Here is a 15,304-nt window from a genome sequence, read left to right on the forward strand (position 1 = left end):
GCTGAGTGCTGCGACACCTCCCCCTCTGCCTTTTAGACGAGGCTCATGTTTATAATAATAATCTTGGGGGACAGATTCATTTAAAGTAATACATTCATCTGGTTTCAGCCAAGTTTCTGTCAAACAGAGCATGTCTATTTTATGATCTGTTATCATATGCTTTATTAAAGTGAGATCTAATATTTAGCAATCCGAGCCGTAACAGTTGATTATCTGTATTTTGTTCATGTTTAATTTGTTTAACGTTTATTAAATTACTTTCAAGAGGTTTACGCATTATTTTATGTTTGTTAATCCGGGGGACAGACACAGTGTCTATTTTGTGATGTTTGGGAGAAGGGATTATTACATGTTGTACATTTTGTGTATTCTGGCATTAACTCAGTAAAAATTGAAATTCAATTGCAAACCTAGAAACATCCTTTAAAAGTCAACTCAGGTACAGCCAATTAACATTTTTCTTTGCATGTCATTTGTGTGGTCATGTTGGTTGTATGTTCATCCAGATAGCACTGTGTCAAACAAATAAAACAACCAAATTTTGTGTACAATTTATATTAGAAAAAAAAAAATAATATCCAAGTCTTACTTGTAAAACATATTAGTCATTTAGGCACAAAACCAAATATTCCAAAACTGCATGTGTATTACATTATATTATACAATAGCATTTTCTGTTAATTCCTTTATTGTATTGCTTTTTGCATAGAGTATTCCATATACATCCCTATCAAAGTGTATCATATGGAACATCAAGCCTTCTTATAACCCAGGAAGAAATATTTGGAACAAGGAAAGGTTTCACAGAGGATCAAGTTCATTTGGATACAATGGATACTGTCGAAAAAAGACTCTTGTCAAAAAAATCAAAATACATTGAGATATAATTATTGTGATTTACTTTGGCCATGATACTCATGCAGCGAAATAATCAATTTCAAAAAAGACACTTTGAACATGTGAGCATTTAAAGTAACCATAAAATCATGTCAATGCTGTATTTAGGAATGATTTCTCTGTGCAGATCATTTTCCCCACATTTTTTCATTCACAATGTGGCTTCGTAATCTGTTATCAAAATAAAACATTTCCCCTCCCACTCCAAACATCTACATTTTTCTCCTTCCAGAAGCCGTTAGACTTAGATATACGTCACCATTCGGAAAAACACCATCACAACTTCTGTTTCATTTTAGTTTATTTAGAGCTGAACTATTTCTGTGTCATTAAATATAAAAGTGTGAACTCGTAAGCAAGTGAGGTGTTGTATTGTGAGTCATCTATTCCACTTCCTGTTCAAGCAGAGTTTAGTGGTAAACATCAGGACCACATGGTGGCCACAGTTAGACACACACATCAGATATCACTATCATGACATTCTAGAAGTTGTATTTGCTAAAGCAGACTGCACTTAGTTAGTTCTTTGATAAAAAGACTTGTGCGTGGAGTTTTCCTTTGTAACACACTTAGAAATGCAGACCAAAGAGTATAAGGCCCATCTAGGCCTATGTGCTTTCTGACTTGGGCCAGTGGACCACTTAGCAACATACTTAAAGGGGTGATATGACACGGCTAAAACGCATATTATCGTTTGTTTTAGATGTAATGAAATGTGTATACATGATTTAAAGTTAAAAAACGCTGTATTTCCCTCATGGAAATTTGTATCTCCTCTTTGCCCCGCCTCTCTGAAACACGCAGATTTTTTACAAAACTCAACGCTCTGAAAAGCGAGGTGTGCTGTGATTGGCCAGTTAACCAGTGCATAGTGATTGGTGGAATACTGCAAGCGTGTGAGGGAAATGTAACGCCTCTTACCATATTTGGAACATCACGTTCCTCTTCAATTGTACTGACAGGTACGCCCACCTTACTTGTGTATACATTTGGGTGGTCTTAGTCAAATCATACCATGAACTGATGTAGATTTGTGGGGGTGTGGTTACACGAGGCGTTTCAGGAAGGTCTGGGTGAGCATTCGCTTTTAGATAGAATGCATCTTTTGTTCCGATACTTTAATTTTTGCAATTTTACGTGTCTAATACATGAATGGGCAACTTATAACACACCAAAGACACAGAAAAACACGTATTCGTGCCATATGACCCCTTTAACATTTTAGCAGCTAACTCCCAGTGCCCTAATATCACTTTCACCTTCTGATGACAACGCATAACACACGATAACCTCTGATATTTTGAATTTATAATGTAACCATTAAACAATATTTGTTGCTGTACAGGTGATTTTGTTACAAATTTGACAAAAATGTTACAAACACTGACACTGTGACTTGAGTGAATACATTGATGAAATTCAAAATACATTTATATGAAAAATATGGTCGAATATTAGTAAAACCTTCCCAATAGTTTTAATTATTCGAAATTATTTATAAATTTTTAGGACTTTATACATATAAATACTTTACGATTGCAACTCAAAAATTAAAAACTTGTGTATATATACTAGAAGAAATTAATTTCTTAGTTTTTTGTACAGCTGCATTGATGCAATGCAAATTGTTAAAGCCCTATAAAAATAAAATTGAATTGAATTGGTCAATAATCTAATTTTAGAATACAGAAGATGCACAGTTGTACAGTAGATGATATCAAGAAATATTCTAAGAGGTCAGAATATAATAATAGTTATTAAATGCATAACAGTAATAAATATTAGTGCAAAAAAGACACTTAAAGGCCTTAATGTGAGTGAGCATCAGTTAAGTGAGAGAAAATAATGCAGAATTAGTTATATTTTTACAAAGTAACGCGATACTGTAACCTTACTTTTAAAAGTAACTTTTCCTTAAACTGCTTCTGCATAGTTGCCTTTGATGTCTTCCATCTGGTTCGCTGTTGTTTTCATCTGAAAGTGTTTGGATGTTTCCAAACGAAAATCTGTCGAAGTGAATCAATGTAAATGATTACATACTACTCTATTCTACAACCACAAATACACAGTTATCAGCAGGATGTATGCTTGTCAGATTTTACGAATGCCCACAAAACCAAAGCACTGAACAAAATACTTACGTATTGTCATGTCTGGTCTGGAGATGTTTACTGCGCTTTCTCTGTAACATTTTTAAACAGGAACAAAAGATAACAAAAGTATGCAATGCATTCACATAATAAATCAAATATTTCCGTATTACTTATTTGCAGTTATTGAAACACATTTAACTAAATGGAGGAATTTGTCTATTGTTATAGTGTCAGCAATATTTTTCTTGGTCAGTAGTATGTTAGTACCTACTTATATCACTTGAAAAAGAAAGAAACTGTCTTTGCCCCCATCATGCAGGACTGACAGAACTGAGGAAACACAACATCATAGCAATGCACTCAGAAATGACTTGTGGCATATTAAATGCAAATTAACTTTTAAGTGAATCTTCTTGTCTCTTGGCTGGTATGTCAAAGGGAAAGTAGCAGAAAATAAGAACTTACTTCATGAGCAAGAGTGATGAACATCCAATGTCTGAATAACAATGAGATATAAACTGGTGCTCTGAAGTCAACGTGCTTTCATCAGGAAGTGGTGATGGGAGAAATGAAGCTTCGATTCAACTGAACCAATTGCCTCGCAAAATGATTCACTCCTTCGAAGCACTAGAACCGCGGCAGGCTGGCGCCACCTACTGGTAAAAACGGGCCAAACTCAATCATAGATTTGAACAAATTAAACAAATCATGAAATGAACCTATTAAACAAAATTGAACAAATCATTCGATTTGTTAAATGACATTATGTTTAAGATTTTGATGTTCACAGAACTAGTCTCAACCAGTCGTTTTTAAATATATAAAGATACTGTAGTAGGCTATACTTCGTAAACTGCAGTTTTTGAACATTAATTTTCAAAGTATGCTACAGCACAATACGGTTTAGTATACAAGTATATTATACTACAATGTTGTTGTGTACATTAGAGTGTAGAAATAACTACAATATCTTACAGTAGCCAATAGCCTACGACTTTTTTCATGTGACACCTGGTTATGCCAAGCAAGACCAACAACATTCTGGTTGGTATGACAATTCATCAATTTTGTTAGTTTTTTGAGCATGTAAAACATCGATTTGCTTTTAGGAAAGTTTCCTCTGATGCTCTTCATTCTCAATGGTGTCAAAGCGCGCAAAACTGACCACGTGATTTCAGCCAACAAAGCTTCGTTGGGTTTCGAATCGATGGCTCACCACTAGGGGGCGCTGATCTGAAAGTGAACCCAAGAACCATCGTCTACCTTAGTTTCAACTGATCTCATGTCTGTTTTGCAGATTAGGCTACTAAAAATCGAATGAAGTACAAACCTGTGTACAACTAGTGTTCATGTACTAACATGTAAACCCCACCCCCAACTGTACACAACAAGGCCCCCTAGAACTTTGCATAACTATAGAGATACATTTGTAATAAAAATATCCAAACACTTGGAAATAATTGTAGTTTATTTTATTGCTTGTTTTGTCTGATTTAAAAAAAAAGGTAAACTAGAGGACCTCTTTAAAATCTCTAGATAGCCCCAGCCCCTAGTTGAGAAACACACAATAAACATGTTAACAGTTTGAACAAACTTACATTGTTCACAGTTAAAACTACACTTTAAGGTTTGTTTTGGCGATATAACTTTCCACCAATAAATAAAGAGTTCTCATCATTCTATCAAGTCATCGAAATCCTTTTCAGTGGTGAACATCAAGACCACAGTGGCCACAATCAGAAACACACATCAGCTTTGGCTTTCATGTTCTCACGTTTTGTTTGGCATTGTGGTGTTCATTTTGAACATGCATCCATCCATCCATCCATCCATCCATCCATCCATCCATCCATCCATCCATCCATCCATCCAGCATTCATCTATCACCATTATCTATGCACATAAATGTATAAATTCCTGTCAATTCTTTGAATAAAATAGAAATCAGTTGTCTTATTTTAATTCCTCTATCCCTCTAGCCCTAAGAACATTTTCAGGCGAGCAGAACACACAATCACACTTTCTCTGACATACCATACGGACTTTTCACCCACAAAACGTTTTGTTGTTATTCTACTTCATACAGTACAATCAGTACAAAGTGAATTGAATGTCTCTATGGACTTCCTGTGTGAGATCTGAACAGAGGGCTTGTGTATGTGTTAATCGTATTTCAATATTTTAAACCTAAGCTTTTACTGGTTTTATTCACACTGCATTAAATGCAAGTTCATGAAGAAATGATCTATGCTTCGTGTAATAATTTGTTAAAGGTGAAATGTGGGGAAAAGAAGAATCTATTGACAGAAATGCAATATAATATACATAACTACGTCTTCAGAGGTGTATAAAGACCTCACATAATGATCAGTTATGTTTTATTGCCTTAAAATGAGTTATTTCTATCTACATACACCACGGGGGTCCCCCTACGTGGAATTCGTCATGTTGTGCTGCCATGTTTTTACGGAAGCCCTAAAGAGACAAACGGCTCTACAGATCGCGTTTCGTAAATATGTTATCTCCTTCGGCAAAGAAGCGAAAACGTGACAACATCTTAGTTCTGTGTCAGCCACCGTAGAGCTTCGAAAGGGAGAGGTGAGCGGTGGAGTGAGCCAATGGTTGCAATTCGCAACCTCACCACTAGATGCCGCCAACAACTCCACATTGCTCCTTTAATGCATTATGAGGAATTTTCAAGTTTTTAGTTTGGGCTAAATGGGGAAGAGATGTGCTATTACTTTTCTGGGTGATCCGGCAGACGATAAAAAAGAAGAGAAACCCTAAGCCCAGAACACCTTAGGCACCACACACCACACATCACAAAAGTGGAGTGTTAAGAAATAATAATGTCTGTAATAATAACTGCGTAAGCTTTGAAAATCATCTAGTGCGTCCCAGGCCTAACAATCATTCATATAGAAATGCCCTCCTCGGAGCTACCAATCAACAAAAATCAACTAAAAATCATTTATCACACCTCAGCAGCTACAAAGATTATACAATTATTTGATTATTGTGTACACTGGGGATGCTATAGAGAGCAGCGTAAACATATACAAGTATATTGAACAACACATACAGTACATAGTTCAGAATGAAATTTTGAGACTGCAGGAAATGATTCACATCATACCGAGACGAATATCACGCTGCACCAAAAAGGAAGTTCTTCAATGTTTAGCTCGCCACATCATCTGCATGCCAAATTAGACCCATTGAAGGACAAACTGTGAGGTAAGCGACAAGACTATTAAAATCCTTTATCATGTATTCAGCTACTCTTGCTTAACTTCTTATGCAGATGTATGTATTTGCTCCATAAACAGTAAAAATGTAACAAATGTTTAAAATGTTCAATGTTTTGTATGATATTAAAATATTACTCAGTAGTGATTTGTGGATATGATAATACTTTTAAAACTGTAAAAAAGATCAATTATGTAATGTTAATTTCAGATTATGAAATAATATGCAAGACCTTCAAAGTGTTTACAAGTAATGAAGAAATAATTTTCAGGTACCGCGTTTTAATGGAAAGATGGTTTTCCAGATCTGCTTTGTCGCATTCATTCTCTGGCTCAGAGGTTGGTCAAATAAAAAAAGATTTTTTCTCTTTAGTCAAGTTTCACGTCTCCGTTTTGTGTTACCCTGCTTGAGAATGATTGTTTAGTTCTGTTTTCACTTAATGCTGCTCCGTGACCAGTGAATAATCTCAAATTAAAGTACACGTGGAAACTAAAATATCAAAGTGAATCATTACTGAGACACAGGAATCACCGTCTATTTTAGTCATCTATGGAACAGAAACTATTATGTGTACAAGTAATGACACGGACACATGTCTGGAAAAGATGCAATAGCAATAAAGAAAACACTTGAAAAAAAAAGAATTGCTTATTAAAAAAGTCCAGCATCTTTAAAATAAACCAACACATTTTGTACTAGTGTCACACTGTAGGTCATTTCTTTTCTACAGCAACATTTTGGTAGCAGTTTTGGGTAAGATCCTCTGAGACCATGCACTTTTCTTTTCAGCATCATCTGCACTTGATGACGGATGGAACGCCGAAATACCAAGGTCCATAGTGGGTCTGTCTGGCTCATGTGTGGTGATCCCCTGCAAGTTCAACTACCCATCAGACGGAAGGACACACAAAGAATTTACAGGAATCTGGTTCAATGATAAATCTGACATAATCTACCATAAAGAGGCCTCCAAAATAATCAGAACATTCAAGGGTCGCTCCAGTCTTGGCGATCTGCGTCACAACAACTGCACTTTGAAAATCAGCTCTTTACAACACAGCGACTCAGGATCATACAAGTTCCGGATCGAGATAAAAGATTTCAACAAGGCCACATTCTCGAAAAATCCAGTTTCTATTACAGTGAAAGGTATGAGCTTTTGAGGATATTAATTACATAAAATGTTTACTCAAATAATTAAAATCATGTTCAGATGAGTTGTGACATACAGCCTTGGAAAAATTAAGAGATTTTAATTTCAAATGAGCATTTCTAGATGTATTGTGGCCATTCCAGTCCAGTGTTTGTTGTATTTTAATAGAATCAAACCTCAGGAGTGACAAAGTCATCTAACAGCAATGTGAAAGACTGACAGCAAGACACATGAAAACTGTGAATCGAGGTTATCACATAAAATTATGTTTGAGCATTTCCTAAATGCATTTGGGTCAAAGACGTTAAGATGTCCCCATCAAAAAATTTTTACAAAAGTGATTTTATGTCCATAGAAAGCACATTAAATGTAAGTAAAATGTCAACTATATGGTGTCAACTAAGTTTTTGAAGATTAAAATGTCTAAAATTTGTCATGATCCTGTCCTTCCTGTCAGTGGTTTTCTAGCTCTGTGGACAGGGTCGTGACAGTACCATGTCTTTGTGCTTGTTTTGTTATGTGTGGAAACATGTGGCCTTTGTTATGACTTTGTGCCACATGTTATCCTGTCTTGCATCTTGGCCCCGCCCCCTGTTTCTTGTCATTAGTCTCTCATGCCTCTCACCTGCCGGTGTAATCTCCTTGTTAGTTCCCGCTAGTGTTTCATGCCCCTCACCTGCCCTGTGTAATCTCCCCGTTAGTTTCCCATTAGTGTTCATGCCCTTCACCTGATTTTGTTAATTATCCCTTGTTGTGTTCCCCTATTTAAACCCCTTGTATTCTCTGTCCCGTGCCATTCGTTGTACCTAGGGGCACCGTGACGGGGGGAGGATGATTCTAAGGGCCTTTGTTTCACTGGGGGCCCAGCAGAACCTGCATGTGTGTCCCCTTAAAAAGACGTAAGCGGATCATTCAGAGAAGCGGCACTGGCGCATATCAAAAGAGAAAAGAGAAACAAGAGAGAGAAGAGAGGTCGAGACGAGGAAGTCTCGACGAGGTCGAGACTAGTCACCCAGTTTTTAAAAAAACAAGGTGATTTACGTTTCCTGTTTTGTGTTATTGTCTTATAAGCTGTTTTAATTAACATATACTATAAATTCTATCAGTTACACACCCCAAGGTCTTGTAACACAATTTTTTTGCATTCGAGAATCGAGTTGATTGTGATGAGCTTTAGAAAAGACAAATGCAACAAAGGCTAAACTAGTCAATTTACGTACATTAAAGCTTCTCACCTTGCAACAGCTTTAAGAACTCAATCAAAATGTATGCTGTAATCTGTATCCTTTTCGTTTCATTTAAGTCATTGTAGAATCCTGTTGATAAAACAGTCCTAAAAATCATTTAAGAGTCCAGAGCATTTTCAGTGAAGTGTGCATTGCGCATATTTTGCACTTTACCTGTGACTGTTGCAAGTGGAGAGAGAGCTTTCAGTAAGATCAATTTAGTGAAGAACTACCCCAGATCCACAATGTGTCAGGAAACACTAAATGGTCTTGTCATGCTGTCTATTGAACAAGATTTAGCAAGACAGCTTGATTTCAAAGATTTGATCAAAGATTTTGCTGAGAGAAGCGCCTGGCACTTTAAAGGCGGGGTAACCGATTTCCCGAATTACGCTTCAGACAACTGAGTCGGGCCGAGTACCAAAACAACCTTGTAGCCAATCAGCAGTTAGATGCACTGCACCATGCACAGGACGGACATTAGCCAAGCCGAGCGCTGACGAAAGCGAAAGATGGGGGTAGGGGTGTGTATGTTTTGGTGATTTGAACATCAACAACGGCTAAGAGGAATCGGACACCCCGCCTTTAAGAAAAAAAAATGGCTAGAAGTTGACTGCTTTTAAAGACTTCCAGGCAGTTTTAACAGTGTCTGAAAGAGAGGATACAATGCTTGTAATGACTTGTACTGTATACAGTTATTTGTACAGTTATGTATGCAGAATATCAGTTATTGTTATAAACGTTCGAATTTATTTATTTTTGTCTCTTATTGAAAGCAATATGCAATAACTCTTTGGGGGCCCGGAGTACAAATTAGCCAGAGAGTCCAGAAACCCTAGCGGCACCCCTGGTTGTACCTTCCATGTTCGTGTCTTGTCTTGGAACAATTCATATTATCCCCGTCTTGCCTAGCCTTGCCGTGTTTGTAGACGTTGTGTCGTCGTTTGAACTTTGATTATTTTTTTGCCCCCTCGAGGGAAGTGTTTAGTTTGAATTGTTTTGTTGAGCGTGTTTTCCCATCATGGGCTTTAATAATAAACAAAAGATCTTGTGTTAACCCTGCACTGTCTGCATCTGTGGTGTTCTGCCAGTCTCATGACAAAAATTGGTTGAAATAATGTTAGATCGTCATTCAGTGTAACAATATTTATGTACAAATTCAAACAGCATGCTTATTCTGACATGTACATATTAAAATATAGAAAAGAACAAGTGAGCATATTACATTTTGTTATGCTTTGAGTAAAAAATTTTATTGACAAATGGGCAAAACCTAGGATGGTGCCAAATAAAAAAAAGCAACTAATTGGCATTTGGGGTGAAAGTATTTAGTCTTTTAATATGTCATACATTGATTTGATTTTTGTTGGAAATATGCCTGACAAGATTGTTTCACTGAATGACATTGTAGTAGCGTCTTCTGTAAATCATTAAAAGCAAAAACAAAAATGCAGTAAACAAAACTTTTTGAACAACAACAATTTAAAGCAGTATTACACTTGTTTTTATGCTGAAACACTTTTTCGTATTTGACCCATGTACAGATATTACTGCTGTTGCTTAAAAGTGAATATGAACTTGTTTGCAGTATTTGAGGTCTGAAAAAATCTGTTTTTCTGTTATTTTCACCCGTTTCTCCAGTTTTCATTTTCTGCAAATAGAAACAATATTTTTATTTGAAATTTGAGAGAAAATATTGTTAGTAGTTCACACAATTACACAAAAAATTGAAATGGTATTCAAATTTTTTCTGTGGCTGTATCTCCCAAAACTGGCATTTACATTTAGTCATTTAGCAGACACTTTTATCCAAAGCGACATACAAATGGGGTTAACAATGGAAGCAATTGGAACAACAGATGGACAACAAAAAAGCATAAGTGCAATAAAACTGGTCTCACAAAGCCAACCACAGTATACAGAGCGAAGTATTTCTTTTATTTTTTATATAGAAAGAGTAGAAAAGAGATGGAAGTTAGAATTGATCGGTCAGGTGCTGACGGAAGAGATGTGTTTTCAGCCGATTCTTAAAGATGGCCACAGATAGTTTTAAATGTCCAAACCAATTCTCCAGATTCACCAGACCTACCCACCATCTCTGTGGATGAGGAAGTGACATCACAGAAAGAAGTGACCGCTACCTGTGCTGTGTCACATTCCTGTCCGTCTGACCCGCCGCGTCTCACCTGGAGCCACAAAGGCATAAAAACAAGTGACTCACAACCACAAAAGGATGGCCAATGGAAGTTAACATCATCTCTGACTTTCACACCATCCAGAGAAGACCATAATAAACCTCTCAGCTGCTCCGCAGAGTTCACTCCAGCAAAGACAGCGTCCAACAACAAAAAGCTCAAAGTGAAATGTAAGTATAAATCAAGTTTATTGTGCTTGTGCTCAGGAAGTTGGTAATGTACTAACCAATATTTTATATTTAAACATTTTATTTCAACTAGATCCTCCATATAACGTGAATGTCCAGAGTAAATCACAAGTGAAGGAGAATGAATCCGTTGAACTGAACTGCTCCAGTGACAGTAATCCTCCTCCTGACAGCTTCCAGTGGTTCGGCTCAACTGGATCTCTGCTGGAAAATAGATCCACATATAGACTTAATCATGTGACCCGTTATACTGAAGCCATTTCCTGCACCGCCACTAACACAGAGGGAAAAACCAGTTCAGCTCCTCATAAGTTTAATGTGTTGTGTAAGTATGCAGTATTATGCATGATCGGCCTCATTTCATACAGTTTATACAGTACTATTATTATTGTTGTCTATCTCTCTATGTATCACAGATCCTCCTGAGATTAAAAACGGGTCTTCCTGTGAATCACAGACTTTTGTAGTCTGTGTGTGTATTGTGGACTCAAACCCTCCCAGTGAAGTCAAGTGGCTCGGTCCCTCGAGTGCTTTCCCCAGCTCCAGTGTTGAACAAAATGGGTCTCTTACCATATTCACCCTACAGGGATGGCTGGGTTTCCCAGACACCGTCCATTGCTCTGCCAGTAACAGTGAAGGAAACTCTGTCATGACTCTGTCAGTGCCGCATCATGGTCAGACTTCATTCCCATCAGTGTTGATGTCTCTTTAATGGTATTGATAAAAACAAGTGTTTATTTTAAATCTCTCATTTTCAACAGGTTTAGTAATATATCTTGCTGTTGCTACAGCTGCTGTTGTAGTTATTTTAGTGGTCATTTCAGCGTGTGTAGCCAAGAGACGCTGGTAAGAATCTCTATAACTCGTGCGGTCTTATTGCCTTTCTATAAACCGCTCTATAAAATGTGATCCTTTTTTTAAAGTGGGCGCAGAGATGAACGACAGAATGACCAGAATAAAATGAAGACAATCCAAAAGTCTTGCTTTGACAGGTATGTTGTCGGTTTGTCATTTTATCTTCATGCCTTTTTAGGTGTTTGTGTGAATATAGAAGTACTGTATTTATTTTTTATTAAAATCAGGGAGAAACAGAAACGCAATGACATTTACATAAACCAAGATAACCAGCGTGTTTGTACGAATTATGAAGTAAGTACTTTACATCAATCCATTTTTTACGATTTATCTGTAAATGCTTTTCAGCTTTTGTTTTTTTAGCAGTGCACCCTTTAACTAAATTTGTTTTTGTTGATCAGTGCAATGACAGACGCCTGCCTTCTGTGCCTGATGAAAATGAAGCGGTCTACGCTAACACATAAAAAATATAAGCATTATATCTTTACGTATTGTATCCAAATGCCTATTTCTGATGGTTCTACACTTACATTGTAATGGTATGTTGTTAGTTCCTTTCGAAAGGCATATGCACAAAAATATAAGCAGTAAAAATAATAATGGAAATGATTAGTTAAAGATATTTAAGATATACGACTTTTTGACGAACTAATCAACATTGGCCCCCACTGACTTCCTCTGAATGGACACAAAAACATTTCTCAGAATATCTTCTTATGTGTTCTGCAGAACAACATGAGGGTGAATAAATTAATTTAATGAATTCATTCAGTAATTTACTATTCCATGGTGTATAAAAGTGTATTACAAAGGTAAAGCAATACTTCACGCCATGTAAATACTTCATGTAATAATAAGCAATCTATGCTCTATTATTTCTAATTCAGTAGATAGAAAATTAAACACAAATAACATATTTCAGAGTGTATTGTTGTGTATGTGTTGATTAAGTTCCTTAATTCTATATCCATATTCTAGATCATATCAAGCTAAAAATATGTTCGATTTGGTTTACTAACCCTCATACAAACTTGCAGACAAAAGTAGATTTTTATGCTAATGAGCTGTGATATATAAATGGTCCTTAAAGCATTTTTGATAATGTGTAAACAAGGACCCCTAGTGGTCACTGGAGGAAAGGTTTGGCATGGCTGTGCCCTGAACAGACAGCTGCTGCAAACCTTTGGATGCCTTTAGTCACAACGTAATTTCTGTACTTACAATTGTGTTATTCTGAAGTTTGATGTGTTCACTGTTATTGTCAAATATATATCATATACAAAGAATGAGTTGTAGTGTACTTTCGACTTGAAAGAGTATGGCTCACTAGTTTCCAGTATGTACATCACTATTCTACACATCACTATGAACATCTTCAAAAGAAAGAAAAGCTTTGATTCAGCACAGATTGATCTGAGAAAACAATGGCAGGTGAACACTACACTGAAAAGGATGTGTCAATCATTAACACACTGCTTGTGTTATGCAATTAAACACATTATTTGAGCACAACACAAGTTGAGTTAAAAGTATCACAACGTAACACATTTTGTGTGTTGTCCCAGAAATAGCAAGATTATGTTGTTTTTAACACAATTGTTTGTATTTCAATTCCTCATCCCTACTGCCCTAATAAGACAAATCAAATATCACATTCTCACCCCACGTGAAATCTGGTCTCAATCTCAATGATTTAATCATTTGCCTAATAGTGGCCGTTGTCTCCAAACTAAAAGGATTAATAATGAATAATGTTTTCTCATTGATCAATAAGGATCCATTGTGTTTTATAATCCTGTTTCCTTTTATATGATAATCACATTCTAGTCAATAAACAAACCTTAAGTCACTACACCCGTCACAAACTCGGTATAAACTGGGGCACTCGTTTCTATTTCACTCATAGTCCAACTGCAAAACCACGAAAAGCATTCATCCAAAGTCAACTCAGGTGAAGTCAGGTAAGGTCAGGGAATATTTTTTTGTCATTTAACTTTATGTCATTTGTGTGGCCATGTTGAATAAATCAGGCATCAACCAGTTTCCTGATTACTATTGCCGTAATTATCTGTTTTCTCCGACAACACGATCTAGTATTCCATAGCTGGGTAATATATTAAATAATCACATTTTTTGTTTCATTCCTTCATTTGATCTACATCACAGTGTATCATGGGTAATGGAACATCAAGCCCTCTTATAGCCCAGGACCCAGGAAAAAATATTTGGAGAAAGGAAAAGTTTTCAAAGTATGTCCCTGAGGACAAAGTTCATTTGGCAGCCATTCTGCAAAAAGAAAAGGACCGGATCCTGTCAAAGAAGGATTATTGTGCAGCAAAACTAAAGTTTGGAGGAAGCAGTCACCTTCCATATAGCCAACTAACACCAGAACTGGCGCTAGAACAGGCAAAGCTAACAAGACAGACCTGGGAAGTCATCAACCCTGCTTTTGTGGAGTATACTGACCTCTAGTGGCGCACACCGAGAACGTCAAACCTCTCTAGACGGTTCAATAAATTGATGAAACTTCTTGTTTGCTGGCATATCTGTAAACCATGTTTGTTACTTGCCCAAAGCAAATATACATTAGTTGTCTCTCAAAAACTGCCCTACAAATGTATATGACGTGAGAATATTTAATTGTAGCTCATTTTGATATTGAATATAATTTGAAATTAGTCTTTGTAGATGATACTTTAAATAAACACGAAACACTCATTTTTCATTTAGAACCGAGTTCTCAGATTCGTCTCCGATTTTTGCCATTATGAATAAGTCTTCCTCTTCATATAAATACTTAGTGATGACCATTACCACACGGTGGCCACAATTATACACCTTGGTTTTGAGTCTCATGTCCTCAAACCATCAGCAGCACCTCACCAAAAGGCATCTTTCACCCAGGATAATGGATGTGATGAAAGTGGGACACACAACTCATGAGATGTCTCTCTGATAATGGCAAGTGAAGGTAATTACGCTATGTATTTCTATAATCATTTATCCCCCAAACACAGAGGATGCCTGCCCGACGAACCCAGTGAAACCTCAGACCTCCTTTCCTCTATTCATATTCTTGACTGCGTCCCCCTGTCATGCATCCTACTGGGCAATTCAACTGTGCTGAGATAGTGGGATTATAACACCAAGTCCTATTAAAGGCGGGGTGTCCTATTTCTCTTAGCCGTTGCTGATGTTCAAATCACCAAAACAAACACACCCCTACCCCCATCTTTTGCTTTCGTCAGCGCTCTGCCCGGCTAATGTCCGTCCTGTGCACTGTTCACCAAGGTTGTTTTGGAACTCGGCCCGACTCGTTGTCTAAAGCGTAATTTGGAAATCCATTACCCCGCCTGTAAGCGAATCTAAACAATAGTGTTTTCTGGAAATCAGGTGATCTAGTTTGCAGGAATTGTTATGATTTTGCTTTTACTTTTAAAACCCCATG

At 36.8% G+C, this 15,304-nt stretch overlaps 1 protein-coding gene and 1 long non-coding RNA gene across 2 annotated transcripts; one reads left to right on the forward strand and one right to left on the reverse strand.

Annotated features, from left to right (window-relative positions):
* Positions 1-1,885: 1,885 nt before the first annotated feature.
* Positions 1,886-3,552, reverse strand: LOC130565133 (uncharacterized). The gene is made up of 4 exons (XR_008964340.1): positions 3,456-3,552; positions 3,262-3,320; positions 3,039-3,079; positions 1,886-2,903 (listed from the first exon to the last, which is right to left on the reverse strand). It is a non-coding gene; the product is annotated as an uncharacterized LOC130565133 (long non-coding RNA).
* Positions 3,553-6,173: 2,621 nt separating this feature from the next.
* On the forward strand, positions 6,174-13,104 carry LOC130564953 (myelin-associated glycoprotein-like). The gene is made up of 10 exons (XM_057351433.1): positions 6,174-6,227; positions 6,511-6,577; positions 7,029-7,388; positions 10,693-10,983; positions 11,075-11,326; positions 11,418-11,675; positions 11,763-11,847; positions 11,925-11,993; positions 12,084-12,150; positions 12,258-13,104. Exons 2-10 carry the CDS (start codon positions 6,532-6,534, stop codon positions 12,318-12,320), a joined length of 1,491 nt encoding a protein of 496 aa, XP_057207416.1. The 5' UTR covers positions 6,174-6,227; positions 6,511-6,531; the 3' UTR covers positions 12,321-13,104.
* The last annotated feature ends 2,200 nt before the right edge of the window (positions 13,105-15,304 follow it).

Source organism: Triplophysa rosa, linkage group LG14, assembly GCF_024868665.1.
Source record: "Triplophysa rosa linkage group LG14, Trosa_1v2, whole genome shotgun sequence".
Taxonomy (NCBI): Eukaryota; Metazoa; Chordata; class Actinopteri; order Cypriniformes; family Nemacheilidae; genus Triplophysa; species Triplophysa rosa.

Excerpts from the sequence above, each read along its gene's own strand:
- LOC130564953 (XM_057351433.1), top strand. The coding sequence starts at position 6,532 with ATGGTTTTCCAGATCTGCTTTGTCGCATTCATTCTCTGGCTCAGAG. Across the intron at positions 11,676-11,762 it reads TCTGTCAGTGCCGCATCATG|GTTTAGTAATATATCTTGCT; the intron begins GTCAGACTTCAT and ends CATTTTCAACAG. Across the intron at positions 11,994-12,083 it reads CAAAAGTCTTGCTTTGACAG|GGAGAAACAGAAACGCAATG; the intron begins GTATGTTGTCGG and ends TATTAAAATCAG.